At 35.8% G+C, this 25265-nt stretch overlaps 1 protein-coding gene across 1 annotated transcript; it reads left to right on the forward strand.

Moving 5' to 3' along the window:
- The first annotated feature begins 821 nt into the window (after positions 1–821).
- LOC117322214 lies at positions 822–24132 on the forward strand. The gene is made up of 4 exons (XM_033876987.1): positions 822–890; positions 18701–18778; positions 20514–20615; positions 23769–24132. The coding sequence occupies exons 1-4, from the start codon at positions 855–857 to the stop codon at positions 23901–23903; spliced, it is 351 nt and encodes a 116-aa protein (XP_033732878.1). The 5' UTR covers positions 822–854; the 3' UTR covers positions 23904–24132.
- The last annotated feature ends 1133 nt before the right edge of the window (positions 24133–25265 follow it).

Consider the following 25265-nt stretch of genomic DNA (forward strand, 5'->3'; position numbering starts at 1 on the left):
TCCATTTACTGAAATTGCAATGTTTCCTGTATTTCATGAAAATGTTAAAAATAATATTTAATCAAAATTATTTCATTGCTGTAAATTTAATATTTAAAATTACCTTTGCTATTATGCCCTTGGGTTTTGCTGACACTATTGAACAGTTTGTCAGTCATTGTTGACTTCATGGTATATTTTCACAAACACGGTTTGTTGATATTTTTAAATAGTTTCTCTGTGTTTGTTTAATTATGATGTTTTTTTCAGTATTTTTTGACGCTATGGTATAATATGTCAGTGTTTGTTAACGCTTTGGTACATTTTATCAGTATTTGTTGACGCTCTGGTAAATTTCATTACTGTTTATTGACGATATTGTATATTTTATCAGTCATTGTTGACGCTATGGTATAGTTTCCTAGTGATTGTTGACGCTATGGTACATTTCACAAGTGTTTGTTGACATTGTGGTATTGCTTGTCAGTGTTTGTTGACGTTATTGTATACTTTATCAGTGTTGGTTGACGCTTTGATTTTTTTGCCAATGTTTATTGACGCTATGATATATTTTGTCATTGTTAATTGACGCTATGATATACTTTGTGTTTGTTGACGCTATGATATTTGTCCCTAGTGTTTGTGGATGTATTTTTTGTCGCTGGTATGTTCTATGCCACAGTTTTGATATATGTCTCTGTTCGGACACCTTAGCGGAATATTAGCTGATACGTAGGAGTCTTTTATCACAAGTTGTAAAGGGCAATCTTTTTTAATGATAGCCAGACATTTATGACGTCAAAAGACAAACTATAAAAACAAAACCAAAATTATTTACTGCCCAGATAGTGAATCGGACTGACTACCTAGTCGCAATGAAGAAGCATTGTCTGATGATCGTTGCCTTGAAGGTAAGCTTTACTTCACGACATTGATGTTGAGGCAATTTGACTTCAACATACTTTGCAGAAAGGATATTTAAGGATATCATGAAAAAGATGGTAGAACACTACTAGGAATGTATAATTTAATTTTGTATGAAACACGCATTTTCATTGGCTGAAATAATTTTATCATACCTCCATAACAAAATTTTTGACGTTGCGAAATGTAACGTCATTTTTGATTGACTGATGACGTTGCGTAATAATTTATCACAGAAAAGAGTTCGCCAAAGAAAGTGAAATATCTTGGTGTGTATAAGACGAAATTAAATTATAAGAATTAACATTAATTATTTTTTCTGTTATACAGTCATAACATAAAAACTGGAGTGTACTCTCTTCATAAACTGCTTCGCGGTTTATTTAGAGTACACTCCAGTTTTTTCTGTTATGACTGTATAACAGAAAAAATAATTGATGTTAATCCTTAAATATCTAAATATAGTAAAACACTACAAAGATCTAGATGCTAATATCTTAAAACACTACTAGGTATAGTTCGGCCGTGCTTGACTACAATAGGCGTAGTCTACACTTTGTTAAGAGCTCGTATTATGACGTATTTTACGCACTCAAACTTGAGTAATCGTAGACACCTGCTATTGTTGGCATATTATACCTTGTTGTACGTTATATTCGGTCATCGTTCACAACATTGGTGTCAGTAGTAAAGGCGCATTTTCGTGGATAGTTATACAGCGGTATTCGCTGTACATAAACAGTGTCCTTTGTGAAAGCTATTTAAAGCCATACGTCGCAGGGAGGTACACGGTTTAAGTACTATTATTCAGTACTTAGCTGTGTTCACGAATCAGTTCGATTTTAACACGTCTATTGTGTTTCCACATCAAGGGTCAGTATGATTGGTAACATTGAACGGGTTCAGCGAACGGGTGATACACTGGTAGATATCATTGCTGAAATTGATAACCTGATGATGTTGGTCAAGCGCGGGAGCTCCTCACTGGGTACCTCCCCTTCATCAGATAATTGTTTTCTTATCGGAACTCTCCGCAGCAAATGCCCCATTCCCTTGCACGTTGGTGTGATGTATTTAAGCATACAGAGGTTGGGGGTGTTATTTCCTACCCAATTCAGTTAAGCAGTTGTGAGGGGTAGAAAGCTTCTGCCCTTGGTGGCCGAAGTTTAGCTGCGACCTATACGGAGAGGGGTTCCTGTTGTGAGGGAGTTCTTGTAATTGTTGAGTACTGCGGCGTGACGCCAAGTCTCATAGACAGGCAAACTTATGTGGGAGAGAAATTAATATAGAGAGTGAAATACTGATGAATCCAACGCCCCTGGGTTCGAGGGCAATAGGCCTACTGATAGTTCTGAAGAAGGTTGCTCGTCGGAGCAACCATGCGGATACTTGAGGGACCTTTTTGCCCCAACCATTTGTTGAGCGTTGTACAACTCGTTGCTGCCCTCTAGAGACACTGTTGCTGCGGAAGTGTTAACCTGATTATTTACTGGGGAAAGTATTCACAGGATAGTTACCGATGCGGGGTTTAGGAACAGTTCAGGGCACATGGTCAAGTTTCTAACTTGGTTCCATGATGTGTTCTGTCCTGTAAACTGCGTCCAGTCTGATTCCCCTAGGAGGATCAATGAAATGGGGAGATGTACCTCCTCACGTGTCTGTATTGATGTTCACGATGCAGCTCCATGGCGTAGTAGGATCGGAATGGTAGACGGGGAATTCCGCGGCGGGACCGCCTTTGTGTCTTGGGATGATTTTGGGCTGTCTTAGTTGCGGATTTTTTTTCGCGCCTGGTCGGTAGACCGGTGAGTTACTGGATCCCTTAATGGATATGAGATTGGTCACAGAGTTTGCAGTCCTGCTTGTGGGTATTGCGACTGTATCATAGGGGGGGAAACTTTGCTCAATGATGATGGGGGAAAAGATGGTAGGCCTGCGGTTTTTGTCCATGATCGAGGGGCAGATGGCAGTGGCATGTCTTCCGGGCCCATGCAGGTGTCAAGGCTGTGCTGCGCTGGGGTTGTTTCCTCAAAGACTGCCCTGCAGTAGGCCGGCTGACATACTTGAGGCTCCGCCAGCGGTCCCTCTCTGGAGACACCGTGGGTCATTGTTGGTTCTTTCTAGAATTCTTTTTATATAGACCGGGACTGGTGTCGACTTCACAGGTGGCTTTGTTGCAGTGTGCCCTTTTCCCAATCCGTGGCAGATGCGCCGTCAGGGGGAAGTAGTTTTTTTGGCTGACCCTAGGTACTTTGGGAAGGATTGAGCGCGTCCTTCGCCATGCCCTAGCTCAGAGTTGTGTATTCCATGATGGCCTCGGACCTGACATGTGCGTTGGGGATGATGCACGGATCACGATCCTATTGTGAACCGTGGAGAAACACTCCTGCTGGGGAATGTTTTCAGATTGTGAGCATTCCTACTTGTTATTTGTTGGATGGTTGTCCTGCTTGCTTCCCGTGCTGTGCGGATACATAGCTAACTGTTACCTGTCGGTTGTGGGCCTGCTGTTCGTGGACGTCATCCGAGGTTTGGAGAGATGCTCAAATGGCTCGACCGTTGCTGACATGGGTCGACGCTCTGCACAGTTTATGAGCGGTCGTTGAGTTCCTGCTACGAGAAAGGTTGACACATTTTGAAGTTTGTCTTGCAATGACAATGGGGTTGACGTTATTGTTCTGATTCAGCCGCAGATGTTGATGTTAACAGCACATTCCAAAGCACGTGAATGTACGTGACGAGCAGACTTCTTTAAGCTATGGTGTTTATGTCACCTCGCCGTACGTGACAACAATCGGCAATGTCTACACTTAAGCCCGTACTAGGACGTATTTTACGCACCTATACTAGTGTGGTCGTAGACTACACCTGCCATTGTCGGCATATTATACCTTGTATGTTATATTGGTTCACAACACACTATTTGGTATGTAGATGTAAATATTGTAAACTGCTATTCGGTATGCTGGTGTTTATCAATTTATCAATTGCAAAACACTGCTATGTATGTTTATGTAAATAAACTAAAATACTACTATGCATGTAGGCGTGAATATAGCGAAACTCTCATTTGTATGTAAATGTAAATATAGTAAAACGCTACTCGGTATGTAGATGTTTATCTATTAAAACACCACTTGGTCTGTAAATGTAAATATGTCAAAACACTACTAGGTATGAAGATGCAAATATAGTTAAACACTATTAGGTATGTAGATGTAAATATTGTAAACTGCTACTCGGTATGCTGATGTTTATCATAAAAACATTACCAGGTATGTAGATGTAAATATATTTAAACACTTCCTGGTATGTCAATGTAAATATAGCAAAACACTACTCGGTATGAAGATATTAATATTGTAATACACAATTAGATATGTTGATGTCAATATTTTAAAACACGACTAGGTATGTAGATGTAAATATATTTAAACTCTGCCTGGTGTGTCAATGTAAATATAGCAAAACACTACTCGGTATGCGAATGTAGTTTAGTAAAACACTTAGTATGTACATGTAAATATATTTGAACACTACTAGATATGTAGTTGTAAATATAGTAAAAACCTACGCGGTATGTAAATGTAAATATTGCAAAACGCTACTAGGTATGAAGATGTAAATATAGTGAAACACTACATCATTTGTAGATGTAGATCAATTAAAAGACTACTAGGTATCTAGATGTAAACATTGATAAGTATATATGTATATAAATACAAGAAAGTCTTAGCATGTAGATGTCAACGTATTCAAACGCATCTAGGTATCTAGATGTAAACATGGTAAAACTCTACTATGTATGAAAATATGAATAAAATAAAAACATATCTATGTATCTAGATTTAAACAAATTCAGACACTACTAGTTATAGAGATATAAACATAGTTTAACACTATAAGGTATGTAGATGTAAGACGTAAAACACTACTATGTATGAAAATTTTGATATAGTATAACACCAGTATATATGTGAATGTGAATAAATTAAGACACTTGTAGTTATATAGATGTAAACATAGTAAGCACTACTAGGTATGTAGATGTAAATGTAGTAGTTTACTTCTAGGTATGTAGATGTAAATGTAGTAGTATAATACTAGGTATGTAGATGTAAATGTAGTAGTTTACTTCTAGGTATGTTGATGTAAATGTAGTATAATACTAGGTATGTAGATGTAAATGTAGTAGTATAATACTAGGTATGTAGATGTAAATGTAGTAGTTTACTTCTAGGTATGTTGATGTAAATGTAGTATAATACCAGGTATGTAGATGTAAATGTAGTAGTATAATACTAGGTATGTAGATGTAAATGTAGTAGTATAATACTAGGTATGTAGATGTAAATGTAGTACTATAATACTAGGTATGTAGATGTAAATGTAGTAATTTACTTCTAGGTATGTTGATGTAAATGTAGTAGTATACTACTAGGTATGTAGATGTAAATGTAGTAGTATAATACTAGGTATGTAGATGTAAATGTAGTACTATAATACTAGGTATGTAGATGTAAATGTAGTAATTTACTTCTAGGTATGTTGATGTAAATGTAGTAGTTTACTTCCAGGTATGTAGATGTAAATGTAGTAGTTTACTTCTAGGTATGTAGATGTAAATGTAGTAGTTTACTACTAGGTATGTTGATGTAAATGTAGTAGTATAATACTAGGTATGTAGATGTTAATGTAGTAGTATAATACTAGGTATATAGATGTTAATGTAGTAGTATAATACTAGGTATATAGATGTTAATGTAGTAGTATAATACTAGGTATGTAGATGTTAATGTAGTAGTATAATACTAGGTATATAGATGTTAATGTAGTGGTATAATACTAGGTATGTAGATGTTAATGTAGTAGTTTACTTCTAGGTATGTAGATGTAAATGTAGTAGTATAATACTAGGTATATAGATGTTAATGTAGTAGTATAATACTAGGTATGTAGATGTTAATGTAGTAGTTTACTACTAGGTATGTTGATGTAAATGTAGTAGTATAATACTAGGTATGTAGATGTATATATAATAGTTTACTTCTAGGTATGTGGATGTAAATATAGTAAATACCTTAAAACGCTACTTCCTATATACAGGTTGATACAAATATATCAAAACACTACTTCGGATGTAGGTGTAATTATTATAAAACACTTCTAGGTATGCAGGTGTATGTAGATTTAAATACAGTAAAACTCGTTCATAACGAACTCCAAGGGACCTTGAAATTGAATTCGTTATACAAGTAGTTCTTTGTATAAATAACGAACGGGAATAAAAGTTGATAAACAAATTCGTTATACGTGTTAATCCTAATGTAACTAGCAAATTTGTAAGACTACTGTTAAAACAACGTTCCTTTAATCACAGAAAAAAATACGCTTTCACTTTTTCATAAAAAAGTCCAAAATGGACTTTTGCTGAAAACATGCATCGGTCCTTAGAGTAATAAAAAAATTGATCAGTGTGCATAGCACTAAAAATGTCATCCGGGACATTCGACTGTGCCTCGACGAAACGTCGCAATTGTCCACGTTTTCGACTTGGTGAGGCCGATGACGAATACTGAGTAATAATAACATCCTTGTGTTAAAGAAAAGTACTTAAAGTATTTGCAGAAATATCGAAGTCACCTGCGATGTCTTTCTTAGATTTTTCCCTTTCTTCTACAGCTGTCACTATCATGTATAGGGAAAAAAACGTTTAGGTATGTAGATATATAGAGTAGAAACATATTTGATATGTAGCTTCAAATATAGCAAAAAACTGTTAAGCATTTAGAAGTAAATATAAACAATACTAGGAATCTTGATGTAAATTCAGCAAAACACTACAGTGTATGTAAATGAAAATGTACTAAAACACTATTCGATAAGACGATCCAAATATAGTAAAACACTACTTGTTATATTGGTGCAGATATGATAAAACACTACTAGGTATGAAGATGTTAATGTATTAAAACACTACTAGATGTGTAAATTTGAATATTGCATAACACTCCTGGGTATGTAGATGCAAATTAGTAAAGCACTACTTGTTACATACACGTGTATGCAAATATAATAAAAAAAACTTCCAGGTATGTAGATGTGAATATTGTTAAACACTACTGGATATGAAGATATAAATAAAGTAAAACACTACGGGGTATGTATATGTAAATATATAAAAACACTTTCAGTTATCTCGATGAAAATTGCAAAATACAACTCGATATGTAGATTTCATTACCAAAGGCACAAAATATTAACACAAAATACATGTAAGTTACTAATGATATTTTTATTTTTAGTGTTTGGCGATTATATGGCCACGACTTCATACATTAGGCAAACCGAACTCTGTTCAACTTGATATAACTTGTGCAAAATTGCAAACTTTTTAGAATTGAACTATTTGAGACAAACTTAGTAAACACTGGGAACAAATGAACACCTCAATTTTCTTCACTTTTAACAATTGCTTGATGGAAATTAATTGGTCCCATTACCAATATTTGAAATTCAAGGGTACACTGGAAACATATGTAACCTTTAAACTAATGATTAAATTGCATGTACAATTTGTAACTTCAGAAGCTAAGCCTCGAGATAAGAGAACTAGTTAATATGGTTAAAATTTGTACCAAGCGGTACTGATGTTGCCTCCAAAGATCGCTACATGACAATGCCAACCAAAAAGATGGAAGGCATATGCCCCGCCACCATACCGCAAAACTTAAAATTCAAATTTCAAATTCAAATGTCAACTTTAGACACCTGCATCTTCAGTAGCAAAAACATATTGGTATTTACATTGTAAAACAAATAGCTGATGAACTGGTGTCAACAGCTTGAAAGTAAATTGCCAAGATCTTGCTGCAAATGGTACAAGAAAATGTAATCGCCGATACTGGCATGGTAGCTGCTCAAAACAAGATGGCTCCCATCCACATAACTCCTTGCGCAAAGAAAGGCCCTCTTAACCAAGGAAGGGCCCACACTCCAAATACGCTTCCTGACATCTGAAAGTCTTAAACTGACAGTCAATTCCAACAGTTAACCATCAAAAATAATAACTAGGTAGTTACTCATAAATATTCCCTACACTTGCATAATAATTCCAAGACACATTTTTTACCAGTCTCAACACAGTTCTGAAGTTGGGAATCGAATGTATGACTTAAAAGCCTGTCTTTCCCAACTACGAAATTCTTTGAAATCAGACATGCCAACAGCAGAGGCCCTTACTCTAAAAGAGTATGATTTATAATGCTATGCGAGTACCCCAACTGCAATAAAAAAAATTCTGGAAATTGGCATTGAATTGATATTTTGTTACAGGCAAGCCACCATAATGACAGAAAAACGGATCTGGTTTGTTTGGACGAACCACCATCAAAGGCTTTACTAGCAACATCTTATCAGTGACAGACATATTGCATCTAGATCGCGACCCAAGTTACATGTCCGTAACAACATATGCTCATCTCCTCAGTAAAATACATATCGCCCCTAGATCTCAGCCCAAGTTACATGTCCGTAAAACATATGCTCATCTCCTCAGTAAAATACATATCGCCCCTAGATCTCAGCCCAAGTTACATGTCCGTAAAACATATGCTCATCTCCTCAGTAAAATACATATCGCCCCTAGATCTCAGCCCAAGTTACATGTCCGTAAAACATATGCTCATCTCCTCAGTAAAATACATATCGCCCCTAGATCTCAGCCCAAGTTACATGTCCGTAACAACATATTCTTGCTTCATCAGCGGCCAACATGTCGCATCTAAATCGTGACCCAAGTTACATGTCCGTTAAAACATATACTCACTTTATCAGTGGCCAACATGTCGCATCTAGATAACGACCCACGTTACAAAGTTTGTCACCTTATTATTGACCACCAATCTGAGACCAACACTCATAAGTTGCCGCCATACTGGTGGCTCAAAACATAATACAGTTGTTCCAGAGGCTAACAAAATGTATGCATATAACAGAAACATGATACTCAACTGACAACGCCATATTGAGAATATCCGAATAATACACTTGGAGCTGCAGGTTAGGCCTAAGTACTAACTGGAGAGCACTCTGCAATTTGTAAAAAAAATCTCAATACCTAGCTCACACAAATGCGTACCATCACAAAACAATTCCCGATAGCAATCCAGTATCTCGAGGTGTTCCATGATAATACTCTGGAAACCCTCACTCCATGCATTGACCTTTCTATTGTACCTTCCCTTCTACTCACCAATTCTACTGATTTATGATTCACTTTCCCCCTCCAGCACATTCTTACCAATATATTGGACCATACATTCTGAGTGTCTGGCGGAGCCGCGGTGGCCGAGTGGTTAAGGTGTCCGATACTTTATCACTAGCCCTCCACCTCTGGGTTGCGAGTTCGAAACCTACGTGGGGCAGTTGCCAGGTACTGACCGTAGGCCGGTGGTTTTTCTCCACCTCCAAAGGCTGGCACGTCCTTAAATGACCCTGGCTGTTAATAGGACGTTAAACAAAAACAAACCAAAATCTGAGTGTCTGGCAACTACATGTAAAGATATAAAATACACGCAATTTTTTTCGTAAATTAATAACTGTTGTACCAGATCCAAAATCATCCCCACATAGTGTTTTATTAAAACACTAGGGGGGTCATCCTTGGTTATCAGATGATATAATTTAGGTGTGATTCTTTTCCAGGTCAGGGCACTGTAACCTTGCTACCATATGGTTGCGCCGAATCGCCTTAAACCAAAATCAGGCCCATTTTGAAAATAATTTCCTTTTGCATTTAGAAATGCTCGTTTCACAATTGAAGATCCAGCTATCCATACCATCTTGGGCAAACATGCAAACGTTAGGCTAAATAAGCCATGCTTTATAACATAAACTAAGAGTAGTCATTCCTTTACTGGAAAGAACATTACTGCAAAATCACCTTAGGAATGCGGATATATGTGCGGAATTCATTTGATGTCCACCGACTATATGACATGAGCTCCTCATCTGACACACTTTCTAGAAGTGGTAGTGGCTGCCCTAACCCGAAATGTATGAGAATTGTATTTTGTTGCCTCCGTACCTATATGAGAAATATTTTACTTCAGAACAGTACAAAACTGGAACCTAGTAAGAGCTTACCATATGCATGGCATAATAAGTACTCTGCCTTCTGCAGATTAATTGCTCGTAACACGTAACATTAGACGTTCTCCTCCCTCTATTTTCTAAAATAAACATCCACTCCCTTCCTATTCTGATCAGTTTTTTGATAATTGTATACCTAATGAGAGTGACTTTTATGAACCTATATTCAGTAAATGTACATGAGTAACCTACATACCATGTTCTGCAGATGTGAATACCCGTTCACCAACCCTAAAGACCCCGTAAAAGGCCAGTAAATAAATATGCAGGCCTAAACAAGTATGTATCTCAGAAAGATTAACATACCTTTGGCAACATTGCTACTAAACTGTCCAAAATTCTATCGGTGATTAGTAAACGCACATCTATGGAGGTCAATATTGTAAAGCACAACCAGACATCTAAGTGTAAATGTAGTCAAATACAAGTTAATATGTAGATTTAAATATTGTAAAACACAACTAGGTATATATATGTAAAGCTAGTAAAGCATCAATTGATATGTATATGTAAATGAAGTAAAACACTACTAGGTATGTAGATATCAATATATCACATTTCAACCAGGTATGTAGATGTATATATAGTAAAGCACAAGTAGGCATCTAGATATAAAGATAATAAAGCACTACTTGATCTTTACATGCAAATATAGGGGAAAACACTTGATATGTAAAAATAGTAAAACACTGCTTCGTATATAGATGTAAATATTGTAAAACACTACTTGGTAAGTAGATGTAAATATGATAAAACACTACAAGATATCTAGATGTCATTATAGTCAAGCACAACTAGGCATCTAGATGTAAAAGTAGCAAAATACTACTTGATATGTAAATACAGCAAAAACATAACTTTTAGGCTTGTAGATGTCATCGTAAAAACAACATTTAGGTATATACATTAGTAGTTGTAAATGTTGTAAAACACTACGATGAATGTAAATGTAAATACGATAAAAAAATTTGATTTATGTAATATAAATATATTAAAACTGTTATTGTTATGTGGATGCCAGTAAATTAATACACCACTAGGTATCTAAGTGCAAAATATAGTACAAATCATTTAGGTATGCAGATGTAAATATTGTAAAGCACAAGTAGGCATCTAGATATAAATGTAGTCAAACAGTTTACTGCCATAGGCCAAAGGGTGAAACTGATAATGTCACAGGCAGCCAATTAGATAAAGGTGGCGATCGACAGATGGATGGTACGACTGTTTGTTCCGGCAGTTGAAACAACAATGAAATTTGGCTAGAATTTCTGAGAAGGAATTGTCATTAGCCATGCGATCGAGCGAGGTCTTCTGATTGGATCTCTTGACATCCTTACCTTGTAATTTAGAATATGTAAATTAGGTACCAAAGTGAAAACTCACTTCATAGATAATTATTAGGTCATGGATGTCATAGCTGGTGCCAGACTGGTCAAGACTTGGTGGTAACGGTAATCAGACTTAGGAAGTTGCTATGATAAGGTTTATTTAGCTGAGAGTCCGGGAACATAAAAACCAGGAGGTGCTTTGTGTATAGATTTGCACATGTGTGTAGTTGACAAGCAGACGTTAGATGTCCTGTGATAAGGTTTATTTAGCCTTGCCATATCCTGTACTTCTCAGCTAGGAGGAGCATAAATCTCCAAAAGCTTCAAGTGAAGCCCTACACGTGTGCTAAATTGACTGTTGGGATGATAGGCAGACCCAATATCATATTAGACTATGATTTTCACAACAAATATCAAACGATGTAAACTAGTTTTACAGAATTTATTTAAAAGTTTGCAGAAACGGGGTGCCAGTCACCTAATCAGTTACCTCCCTAGGTTCAGTTGGGGTATAGCCGAAAGCTACTTGAACCCTGAAGGGCTGAGAGCATGGTGCTGAAAAGCTATGGCCAACAACCCGTTGAGAATATGACTTGGAAATATGGCTGACCTGAAGCTCATAGGTACCATAGCTTGGTCGATAAAATGTCCAGGAGTCGGCAAGAGTTGGGAGTTACATCACTTAGACCTGGAGTTTGACTAACTGTCTTACTCCGGGCCGAATAGAGTTGATGTATGAAGTCCAGCTAACTATATGTTTTGGGGTTGGATTAACCGATTTTGGGTGTATAGCAGTAGTCTGGCATAATTGATAATCCATGTTATATGTTATCACATGGTGTCAGTGTTCTGCCATACGCCGAAAGGAGTATAAGAGACATGGTTTGTAAGCATACGATGATACGATGACCCCCAACGAGGGAATGTGGGGTATGAGACACCTTTATCCCCAGCGCCAGTGGGAGAATATGACATAATTGTGAAGTTATACAGACAGACAGCATCTGACAGAATACTCATTATTGAATAAAGATATAGGATCATTATCAAACAAGAAATGTTCAGGTTCAATCCTTTCAAGAATGCTGTCCTGGTTACCGTATGTGTTCCAATACGAACATTTCGGTTAGGTAGGTATGAGCGCGGTAGTAGTTTAGATATACTCGTTCTTAACGGATACACACATAGATCCCATCTGGGTGATCAGATAAACATATAATTACAAATATAAATCCGCTGGAATATGCACATGAATCCCGAATGAATGTTGACAGATTAGCACATCACTTATTATAGATATACTCGCCCTATAATGAGTACACACTTAGACTCCTGAGCACGGAATGCTAAGTAAGAGGTGACACCTTACACATTTCTACTTGAGCTTTACGGAGAATGTAATGAGGGGTACAGATGTATTAACAGTAGCTAACCCGCACCTTGATGAGGTGATAGGGTACAACTGACTGTACGGCTGTAAGGGCAGCTCCTAGTTAGATCCATGTCTGTCTTAACTTCTGGATGAAAACATGCCGAGTTAAGAAAGCAGAATGAAAGGAAAATAAGGGGTCCGAAGAACAACAACCAATCACGAATCTTTGTCAGCATATTGATGAGAGCGGCTACCGTACATAAATGGTGATGGGTACAGAAGAGTGAATGGTGACCCCTTGTCGAAAGTCGGTTTTGGATGCATTGAGGCGCGAGGTCATGCTATTTCTGTCAGCTGCTACATGTACGTCGCTGATACACCAGTAACTTGGTGAGTTAAATGTGGTAATGATGCATTAGAATTCCCCGCACCTCAAGAACACGAAGAAGTCACACGGGAAGCAGATTCCATTCTAGGATATATGGCAGGATCAAACACCCTGTTGGAATGCTGAGCATAACTTTAACATCACGTTGAATGTTATGGGAAGGCAGCTACCAGTAGTTTTCTTTGATCCCCGTTTAACGGCTTAGAGTTTGTATAGTGGTAAATCATGATTATTAATGAGAGGAGTGTTGAGCCCCTACATAGCACAATGGGATTTATAATTCCATATAAATATAGTTTGATTTTAGAATATTTCAACCTCAGATTACGATAACAATGTGTCCCGAAGACTACCAATATTTCTTCAGTAATGTTGGTAAACACACTTACCTGGCTGTTTATACCATTCTTGAGAATGAAGTTCTCGGAACAGGAAACACCTGATGTGTATGTGGTTCTAGTGGAATGAGCCACCGTAGCATTCAAAATGCCATGCACTGCTAGTTTTTGTTTCCGGAGCCAAGAAGCGGAATTGGTCCATCATCGTAATATGCATCAAATCCTGGAAGAAGATAGAATTTCCGTTCCATTGATCTGTGAAGGAACACTACATAGATAGGTCTTGTCGACAGGCTTGAGTAAGATGTACACAATGGTGCAACATTTTTACTGAGGCAGCATGGTTCAAGAGAAACAAGCGTCCTTGAATAATCACCCACCTAGCAAAGTTCAGGTGTCCCAAGAGGCTCAAAAGGTTGCGCTTCGTGACCTTTCTGCATTCACAGAAAGAATTTTATTTGAATTATTCTCTTCAGATGTATTTTATGACAGGCTTGCTTCCATTTTATGAGTGTCCAGAGTGATTCCAGGAAACTCTAAACTCTCATATAGACCCACATATTGTGAGGAGATACTGTGATATTGACCTTGGACAAAATTGCCATTGTCTGTTCCGCTACCACATTCGGTCTGCCGATTGTAAGGAAGTCGTCCAGGTAGTGAATCATGTATTCTTTCTGGTAGGTAGTTAATAAAATCCGACAGAGAGTAGTCGATAAACGATCAAACATCTTGGGACTTGAACCACACCCGAATATGAGCTCGGTTATATTAGTAGAACTGAAAGTTGTTTCCGACATATACCGTAGAAAGGCTAGCGTTTTGGTTAAACGAGTATAAGTTTAAAAGGCATCTGTTATGTCCAGTTTACACAAACTGGAGTGTCTTCCTATATGCTGAATTTGAACGACACTGAGTATTCCTCTTTATTGATTATTTTTTATACTGCTATCTGCTCTTCCAATCGGATTTATCCTGTATATATCAAAAGGTAGTTATGTATAAGGGCCAATTAAGAATTTCTTGTCAATAACATCTGGTTCAGAAATGACACTTTTAAGTTCTTACAGATTAGAGATTATCTTGCATATAGTGTTTCCGTTGTCAAAGTTGTTAGGGAATCCAAAAATCAAAGTCTGCATAAAGTTTTAATCAGGGTGGTATATTGATTCTCCAGTCTGGTAACATGGTCCTGCGGAGCCTTGTGTATCAATATCTGATGATGGCTTCCTTCTGTGGTAATCAGTCTGTGAAGGGTCATTATCTGTTGGTGATGTAATGTACTGTTAACACTGTTAACAGAGATGTCTCTTTTGCACAGTTTGGTGAGCATTGTTTTAGTAAAACCATATGTTGGTCTTATATTCCGCTCCAGCAGAGTCCTAATTCCACTTAATGTCTAGTTACTAGAGTTCCAATTGCTGACACTAATATTTGACAATAGTAAAACACTGCTAGATATGTAGATGTAAGTAACGTAAAACAATGCTTGATATGTATATGTAAATATAGTAAAAAAAGCTTTAAATATCAACAAAATTGAAACATACCTAAATACCCCTTTATGGTTTAATGACAAAATTACTATTGATAAAAGGTCAGTTATCATGAAAGTCTGGTATAAACAGCGAGTTGTTAATATATATGACCTATTCAAAGACTATAATTCAGGTACATTTTATACATTTCACGAGTTTACTGAAATCTATCAAATACAGACTATTGTTTTTCCAATATCACAGTGTTCTTTCTGAAGTGAAACATTTTAACTCCAATATAGATTTTCCTTAATTAAAATTGATATGTCCCTTTATTCCTGTTATTATGGAACCATTCTTTTAACAGTCTAAAGGTTCCAAACATTTTATCGTATCATGTTAAAACATAATGCAACTCCATCTGGTGAAAAGAAATGGAATAGAGTCTTTGATTTTAGTAGCTTCTCTTGGTAACAGATATTTAAGCTTCCTTTTGCTAGCTTCCTTTTGCTATAAATACTAACACAAAATTTCAGTGGTTCCTGTACAGAATAAATCACCATATTCTAACAACAAATTCATTCTCGAAACTCGAAAAGCTATATCTCCCATGGCACTTTGAAATTCCGAGATTATTCATATTTTATGTCAAGAGGTCCAGAAACTTCTTCTTAGTTTTGAAAATCTTTTAGATGCACTCATTATTCCTTTTGATTTTAATAAAGAATCTTATCTTTTTGGATTCCTTACACAAAATGTGAATGGTGAAATTGATAATGAAATACTCATTATAATTAAAGGCCGGGGATGACCTACATAAAAAAAGATTAGCAATTAAGCCGATAAGGTAATAGGAGGGGCTACAACAGCCTTTGCTGCTGCTGTAAACACAACCACATGGGCCTAAACCACGTGTACATGTACATGGTCACAGCAATACAGAATCACTACAGTATAACCAACAGTCATTTATGATTTGATACAGCCTGCATATTTATTTAGAAATATTCAAATCAAACATAGACATTTCTATTTACATGCAAAAAAAAAAAAAAACGATTTGATTAAATATATCTTTATTTCAAATACAGACATTTATTTTTCTTATATATAAACGAGTTAAGATATCTTTATGAATAGGGCCCCTATTATTATTATGTACTATACATTTTTCAGTATTCAATTCAAACATGTAAATTATATCTGAATATTTGTCAGGAAATAGATATCAATTTGTATCGTATTTAGCATTCTAGATAATAATTATCTGAAAAAATACTAGATATCTGAATAAATAGGATAAATAAAACCTGAAATATAGTATATATGCCTATACCATAATCACAAATTATTAACTCACTTAGTCACATTCAGATGCTCACTGAATCACAATATGAGTGTTCTCACGTGTGTATTCCTTTGTTCCATGTGTAGCCTATATTACCGAAATAATTTTTATATAAATTTGTTCCAAACAGAATTTCTATAATTGTGTGTTGGAGGTTTATAGTTTTTCTTTCAATCAACCGAATATAGTCAGAAATATTTGTGTACATGTATATGTTAAGAGTAAAAGTTGACCCCTTAGGTCAAGTCAATTTCATTGAAGTTGGGGTTAGTTTTACAATTAGGCGCTACTCAGGCTATCCCAGTGCAGTCAGTGTGATAAATTTCATAGCTGTCAGGACACCTAGCTTTGTGGCCACAGTAGATGTCAGATAACTTCATACATGTAGTTAATGAATTTTGGATTTAGAATAGCGTAACTTTATTTCATGCCTATTTTCATTTTATAATTGCTCAAGGATTCCTTTGTATTGTAAGTGGTATATTAAGTAAACTGAATTTGATACCTTATACCAAACACATGTTATGATGCAACAGGAAACACTGACCTCCATCTCACTGGTCAAACAGATACAATCTGGGGAGTGTTTGGAGGGAAATATTCTCAGTAGGTCTCTCAGTCATTTGTAAGGTGTGGCAAGATAAACATGGCCCAGGAAAGAAAATACTGTTAAGATGTGAACCAGGAATAGAGAGACAATATTTTTAGTTTGTTTGCACATTATGACTGGGATTTAGTGGAAAGGGTTTGTAATGAAAATTTTACTGCCAGTGATGAATTTGAAAACAGATGTAAAGCCACAATGACAGAAACTTGTGTGGCATAAACATGACATTATGCCTAACTGTGTTATACAATTGGTGAGGAGCTGGTATCCTAATCCAGATGGTGTTCCATACATGGGTCATTTCTGGGACTTAATCTGACCACTAGCCAAGAGAACCTGTGTGATACTTTTTCTAGACTTTAAATCTGGTGATGATTGCTTTATACATATTTGTTTAGGAAAAGTGTGAGATAATTGGATTAATGTGCATTCCTGTAATCTATATGTACCTCAGGGATCTAGTTTCGGGACATTGCTGCCAAAATGTTGATAAGGTAGGAAATTTTGTTTAATCAGCATGCGTAGCTAGGGTCAAAGCATAGCTGTGTATGTAAACTTCCGGTATCAACTTCCGGGGAGGAATTCAAATTTCAAATTTGATTGACAGCCTCCAACATTGGCAAATAAATATTTTACATCAGGATTAAGACTAAATTAGATTTTTAAAAAGAAAACCATTACCATATTCAGATTCCTTACAAGAATATCTTCATCCCCAACAAAATTAGTAACATCAGCTTTATTGAAAACACGAATTTATAGAAAATCCTTCTCTGAAGTGAAGGCAGCCAACGTTTTTCATATTCCTCCATTTTCCTTAGTTGTCTCCCTTTTATACCCCATCCCCGGCCTTTAAACACAATTAATATGTATAAAATGCGTTGTCTTCATTACTCCTTAAATATAAGTGCATTGGTTAACTCAATTAAGAACTACCATAATATACAAAAATGTATAGCGAATACAAAAGGAGATACTTAAAGAGAAAAGTTTAAAAGGCAATGGAAAAAAATGGGAAAAACTTATTGCTTTGTAAATGATATTGACAGTTGACTCCTGGGTATTAAAATGTATGCGAGTTAGGATGAAAGTGTTAGTGTGTATAGATGACGGGTAGAGAGTGATGTGTTGAATATATATCTACTATGAAACAAAAATATGTACTTTTATTTTATTTAATATGAAATAAATTGAACTGATAATAATTTATATGCTGCTAAGGCTGATCACTGTATCAATTATAATGATTATGATGATGATGTTGAGTGCATATAAAGATATAGTTTTAATGTGATAATTAATTTCTTGGTATATGATGCCAGCAGATGATGATGATGATGATGATGATGATGATTTATAACAAATGGAATATCATAATTATGTGATAAGTCTGGTTGATCAATGTGTTGGATGATGATGATGATGATGATGCTGTTGATGATTATGATGATAACAATTGTATAACGAGTGTTAAATGATGATACCCGTATACAGTACTATGATAAATGAAGTGTTATCATATGATCATCATCATTTCATGTGTGGTAATATGTTGTTCAGTTGACGGAATGATGTCTGGTCGATGTAAATATAATAAAACACTACTTTGTGTGTAGATGTTAATATAGTAACACACTACTAGGCATATAAACATATCCTTTTATGTAGGTTGTATATACAGTAAGTATTCTCACCTAGACACTAATATGTCTAGTGTAGATTAGCCCTATACACAGTCACTAACCTTAATATCAATCATTTGAATAATTGTGATATTTCCAGTTTTTGATCACCTTTACGCTGACGGAAGCTATTCATGTCGACACCAGATTCGCCACTTTCTATGAGGACACAAATTACGTGAGTATATTATTTATTATGCTGAACACAGTTGATTATAATCTGTATAATAATGACATTATTATGAATTATTGACGACATCAGCAAGCGACATATAATTTGTGACCAAAATATCCAATGCACGGAGACTTAAGTCGTTCTAAGCACCACAGATGAAATGTTTGTGTGACTTTTTTGGTGATTTTTTTTTTTTTAATTTAAATATTTGTGTGATACCGTGTGCACCTTAACAAGTGTAATAGACATCAATTCTCTGACGAATATGACGGCAGTACCGGCATCTCTTTTACTACTCATGCATTATCAAAAAAGCAATGAAAACTAGGAATCCTGGCCGATTTTTGTGTCACTTTAACATTAGTTTTGTATTTGTCAACGTCTACCTAGTGATGGTCAATATTGATTTATACTATCTGTGTTACTGAATTATTGTATATAATTACCGAAATATCTAGTGATGGTCTACACTGACATGTACTGGATTATTGAATACAAAGATAGAAATACCAAACAAATGCCCACAATGAAATATACTAATTGTGGAATTACACAGGATTAAGGTATATAATTACAGAAATACCTGGCATATCACTGGAATTATTGTGAATTATTACACAATATTCCTAATGGTGGTCGAAACTGACATGTACTTATTGTGTCATGTAACTGGATTATTGTATATTATTACAAAAATACCCAGTGCTGGTCCACACTGACATGCACTACCTGTGGCATATCATTGGCTTATTGGATATTATTTAAAAGAAACCTAGTGATAGTATTCACTTTCATGTACTACCTGTGGCTTTTAAATGGATTATTGTATATAATTACATAAATAAATCACTGGATGATTTTATGTAAGTATAGAATTATCTTAGATGGTCAACACTTATAATTTTCTTAGGTTAGTATGTCACTGGAATATTGTACATGTATATAGTTAAAGAAATACCTAGTGATGATCAACACTGACATATACTACGTGTGACATTGTATATAATCACATCAATATCTAGTAATGGTCAACACTGATATTTTCTGTCTGTGACATGTCAATGGAGTATTGTACATAGTTACATAACTACCTAGTGATGGTAATCAATAACATGTACTACTTGTGGCATATCACTGGATTATTGTATAGAATTCTCGGAGTATCAAGTATTGGTTAAAACTTACATATCCTACATGTGCCTTGTCACTGAATTATTGCATATAGTTACCGAATAATATAGTGATAATTACAAAAATGTACAACCTGTTGATGTCACTGGATTATTCTCAATAATTATTGAAATACCTAGTGATGTTCTACACTGACATGTACTACTTGTGGCATGTCACTAGATTATTGTATATATTTACAGAAATACCTAGTGATGTTCTACACTGACATGTACTACTTGTGGCATGTCACTAGATTATTGTATATATTTACAGAAATACCTAGTGATGTTCTACACTGACATGTACTTCTTGTGGCATGTCACTCAATTATTGTATATATTTACAGAAATACCTAGTGATGTTCTACACTGACATGTAATACTTGTGGCATGTCACTAGATTATTGTATATATTTACAGAAATACCTAGTGATGTTCTACACTGACATGTACTACTTGTGGCATGTCACTGGATTATTGTATATATTTACAGATATACCTAATGATGGTCTTCATTGACATGAACGTCCTATAACATTTCACTCAATTATTGTATATAATTACAGAAATACTTAGTGATGGTATACAATAATGTGTGCTACATGTGGCATGTCACTGGAGCCGATGCCGTGCATCTAGGATTCTGGAGCCAGCAGGCAGCCATGGAGGTAATTATCTTTCGCTAAATCAGAAGAAAGTATATCAGCTATCATCGTAAATACATGAAACTTCAGATGTCCACAGCTTGCCTGTTCTGCATTTCAATGCGTAAATGTCATAAGTATCGCAATATGTATGTGCTATTACTATAGTGGCTTATTCCAGCAATCTCGTGTTGGCGTGATGGCGTGTTTGCGCTTTGGCCTGTTGGCCTAATGGCGCGGTAAAATGTCGCTTTCGCGTGTTGGCTTATTGGCGCAATTTTAAAACGTAACAAAACGACATTTTATCTCTTAACTTTGTCGCGTCCACGTAAATACACCAAAGCGCCAACAGACCAACACGAGATTGCCGTAATCAGTCACCTTGATAACAAACTTGCTACAGTGAATATCTAATATTGGAAATACGTACATGTAGGTATTAAAACATATATTATGGAATCTTGATTATTCTATATACAGTGTATTTCACACGCAACTCTGCAGTCCGAATGATACTGCTCTTTATGTTGCTCGAGTAAATAATAAAATCAGAAATAGATATTTGCTCAGTAGGAAGAAAACCACACTTTGTATATCATTTCTTGTTTATTACGAGAATTTCAGTTTGTGTATAAGAAATGAAAGTTATTTAAACGACAAGGTTAAGAAGTCAAGAACGACTGATTTAATACATAGTCGTTCAATCAGTTATCCAGAAAGTAAAAATAAGATACTCAATCAAATAAAACTGTTCTTGGTTTGCATGCTTCTGAAAATTGTATTCGGCAACAGATGTTTCAAACAACATAATGTTTTAAAACACCTAGTATATCGAGCTCCTTACATTTATAAACGGAAAATTGTGTAGGATAAGATTTCATTGTAAAGAATTTTGGTGTATCACGTTCGTATTTCCTGATAATGTTTGTGTTATACCTGCATTAATTCAATTGTCTACATGACTGTAATATAACAGCGCTGTCAGACTTTAACTCGTAACTAGAATGCGGCTTATCTTGCAGTAGAAATTCGTTCCGACAATCAATAAACACTTGTAAAATATACTCGACAATTACTCTAAGGACATCATACAGCTGTTGCGTCTTTTTAGGACCCAACAGTGGCGCCAGGAACATTATACATATGTTGCGTCATAATAAAACTTGACAATCACTCTATAGGCATCATACAGCTGTCGCACTATTCTAGGACCCAACAATTACTCATGTGACATCATACAGCTGTTGCGTCATTCTAGGATTCGACAATTACTCTTGTGACATCATACAGTTGTTGAGTAGTTCTAGGATGAAATTCAGGAAAGTAAACGCCAACGAAGCCATCCGACAAGCGCAAAGTGTCCACGAATTTGCCTCGCGAATCGTGACTTCACTGTTCCCGGATTGTATCTGCATATGGTAGTTGTGATCACACGGGTGCGAAAGATGAATTCCTCTGTCTTGACATCGCTACATAAAGAGTAGACTTCCAGGTGGGGTCCAAAACCCTTAAATCATGTAATAAGATCTTCGTTTATTTTGAGGAAGCATGTACCCCTAATTCCTGGCAATATGATATATTGTCTTTGTCCTTGCAAAAGCACGGCGACCGCCGGACCTTCTGAGCTTCCGCAGAAGTAAGATAGCAGAAACCAGTTCTCTATCTTAAGGGATTTTGATCAAACTTCACCCAATAACAAATAACCATAACATCACGGACAAGTTTGTGTTTCAGGGTTTTTGGGTCAGGGTCAAGGTCAAGGTCGCTATTCCTATTTTTAGAATATCCATTGTCAGCGATCTAGAGGTTTCATTCCTTGAGGGATTTTGATCAAATTTCACATAATTATGAAGGACCATAACATCTCTGAAAATTTGAGTTTCAGAGTTGTTGGATAAAAATAAACATTACAAATTTTTAGAATATTCATTGTTAGCGTTCATTCCTTAAGGATACGGATCGAACTTCGAGTATTTGTAAACGACCGTAATTGCTAGCGGGCGCCAGTAGGGGACATGTGTTGCTTTAGCGATACTCGGTATTGTTGTTGTATTTTGTTTTCCTTTGTTTCAATTTCATTTCAGTATATGTCGTTAAACAATTATATATTTATAGTTTTCATTTTTTTGACAATTTGACCGAAATACAGAGCTTTTTTTAAACAGACAATGTCTCCGTCGCCGAGTCCAATAAAATCTTTCCATAATTTGTGTTACCAACTATGACCGGTAGCATATCAAAACAAGACAAGGCCCTATGTTTGACACCTGCTACCCTTCCCATTCTTTGCAATACAACATGGTTGGTTAACGACACCATGAATATTTAGATGAACTTTGACCGTTGAAATTGATGGTTTAGAACAAGAAATAAGAACGATAATTGTTATATGACTGTGATTTTTGCCGTTTTCTGATTGGTGGAGAACTCTCCAATAGATCTTGACAAAATGCAATATTAACATGAAACTGATAAATTCCTGCTCCAGAGGTGAGCACGAAAAGTGAGCAACAAGAAATGAGCATGAAATGTGAATGATGCAAATTGTTAACCCTGGCTATATATGGTAACAGGGAATTTCCAGAAGCTTCAGAAGTTTGACCAATAACCAATGAGAATTGTCGATCATCAGGTTATAACCTGTAATAACAAAACAACAGACGAAAATACTGCCGGCCTTGAAACGTTTTGGATATTGCGTTAACCGGACTGCACAATCATATAGTAAACATACACACAGAATAACATCAAAACCGCCAAATAGAAACAGGTTAAGATATTCCAGGAATATTTTGCGGCAAAGGTCACGAAAGGTGATATTTATCTAGGCATCCTGCCTCGGGCCTTTCTCAGGTTAAACAAAGGCAATAGCTTTGTATTCACCTATTCACCTGATTTTCCTCCCAATATTGTATGAAGGAAAATTTATTGCGTTATATTTAATGGTTAATCTTCAAATATATACAAAATCCTGGACTTGAGCACAACGTATACCTGAAGAATTTCTAACATATTTTGTTAATTGACAAGTACAATATTAATATTTACCTTTTAACAATGTTTTCCTTTAGGTAATAGTAAAAGAAAAAAATTCACTAAAATATTTATACTCCAGTACCAAGGTATGAATTCACACCCCGTCAATAATTTGTTGTAGAAGAATTTCTTTGGTTCCAGAAAAGACTCATCCAGGCTGTTGAACGAGGATTCGTGTCTATTTCACCAGTGACACTGCCCGATATCACACAAATCTCTGTCGTCATACACACTGCGTGTCAGCACTTCCTATCCTACGAGGTGTACGTGACATAGAATGCACATCACCATGGATACGTATACAAGAAATGATGACGTCTACACATATTTCAATATGCGTATTGATTGTGATGTATATGTATATGATCTACATATTAAATAAAATTAGATGGTAAATCCTGTTTAAAACGTGTGGACATCTTGTATGTTGCTATCTATTATCTTTAACTACATATCGTATCGTTTTGAACACTTATTACACTTATCGACAGTTATTATAGGGTAGAGACATATCAAGTGTGTCTCAGGCAATATGAGTCATACGGAAACAGACATATATATCAAGTGTTTACAAAACAAAAATATTGTGACGAGGCTCTGTGCCCGACTGACATTGCTTAAGGCACTGAACACAGATAATTGGTGTTAATAACTCTTTGCTCTATTGGGAAAAGTATATTTGTATTACAAGATACAAGACCAATCAAATTTATTTCAATGCCTCCACCACGTACGGATTGAACCCGGGACCTTAGGAATATTACTCATAATAATCAGCTCGACCAATGCAATTGAGTTTATAGTAGTTCTCTATAGGTGAGCACTATATTGCAGCTTGTATTTAACAGAGTTACAGTAAGATACTTCATGTCAAAATAAATGTCTGTTTATTAATACATGTTATGGAAGTCTGTAGTATGTGCATGTTTGTTTCCTTGTGGTAGTGTGGAACTCTGGATCTGATTCAAACTTTCTACCCAAAGGTTCATTATTTTGTATTCATTAATCCTGTGTTTAATTTCCTTGTCCGCCACATAGTAGTGTAATTGTTCACTATAAAAAAAAACGATTGTTTCAGGACTGGCCATCTATTCTTTTACTTTGTTGCCATTTACATTAAGAATATAGGTAATTTAATCTCTCTCAATTAATATAAATACATAGAATATTTCCCCAAATCATTTCCTTTTTTTCAACAAAAAGTCTGGCATATTGGGCAAATCAACTCAGTACTCTGTGCTGCCATAACTATTTACACTTCCAGGGACTTGCCGCCATGAATTTCCAACCAATATGTAATACACAATTTCATTGGATATTCTAAAAAAAGACACACACTTATTGGAAAGCGTGTTTGTTTATACAATGTAATAGCTCTCTCTAGACGAGCACTATATTGCAGCTAGTATGTAGCAGAGTTACAGTGAGATACTTCATGTCAAAATAAAAGTCTTGTTATTAATACATGTTTTTGGGAGTCTACAGTATGTTCATGTTTGTCTCCTTTTGGTAGTGTGGAACTGTGGATCTGATGCCAATTTTAATGTTACCTCACTAAAGCAAACCGAAATTGCTGAAGACACAAGCAAAAGAAAAGACACATCACAGTTTATAATCGAACCTCTTTATCTAACCGCC

The sequence above is a fragment of the Pecten maximus genome, chromosome 2 (assembly GCF_902652985.1).
Source record: "Pecten maximus chromosome 2, xPecMax1.1, whole genome shotgun sequence".
In the NCBI taxonomy this organism is placed as follows: domain Eukaryota; kingdom Metazoa; phylum Mollusca; class Bivalvia; order Pectinida; family Pectinidae; genus Pecten; species Pecten maximus.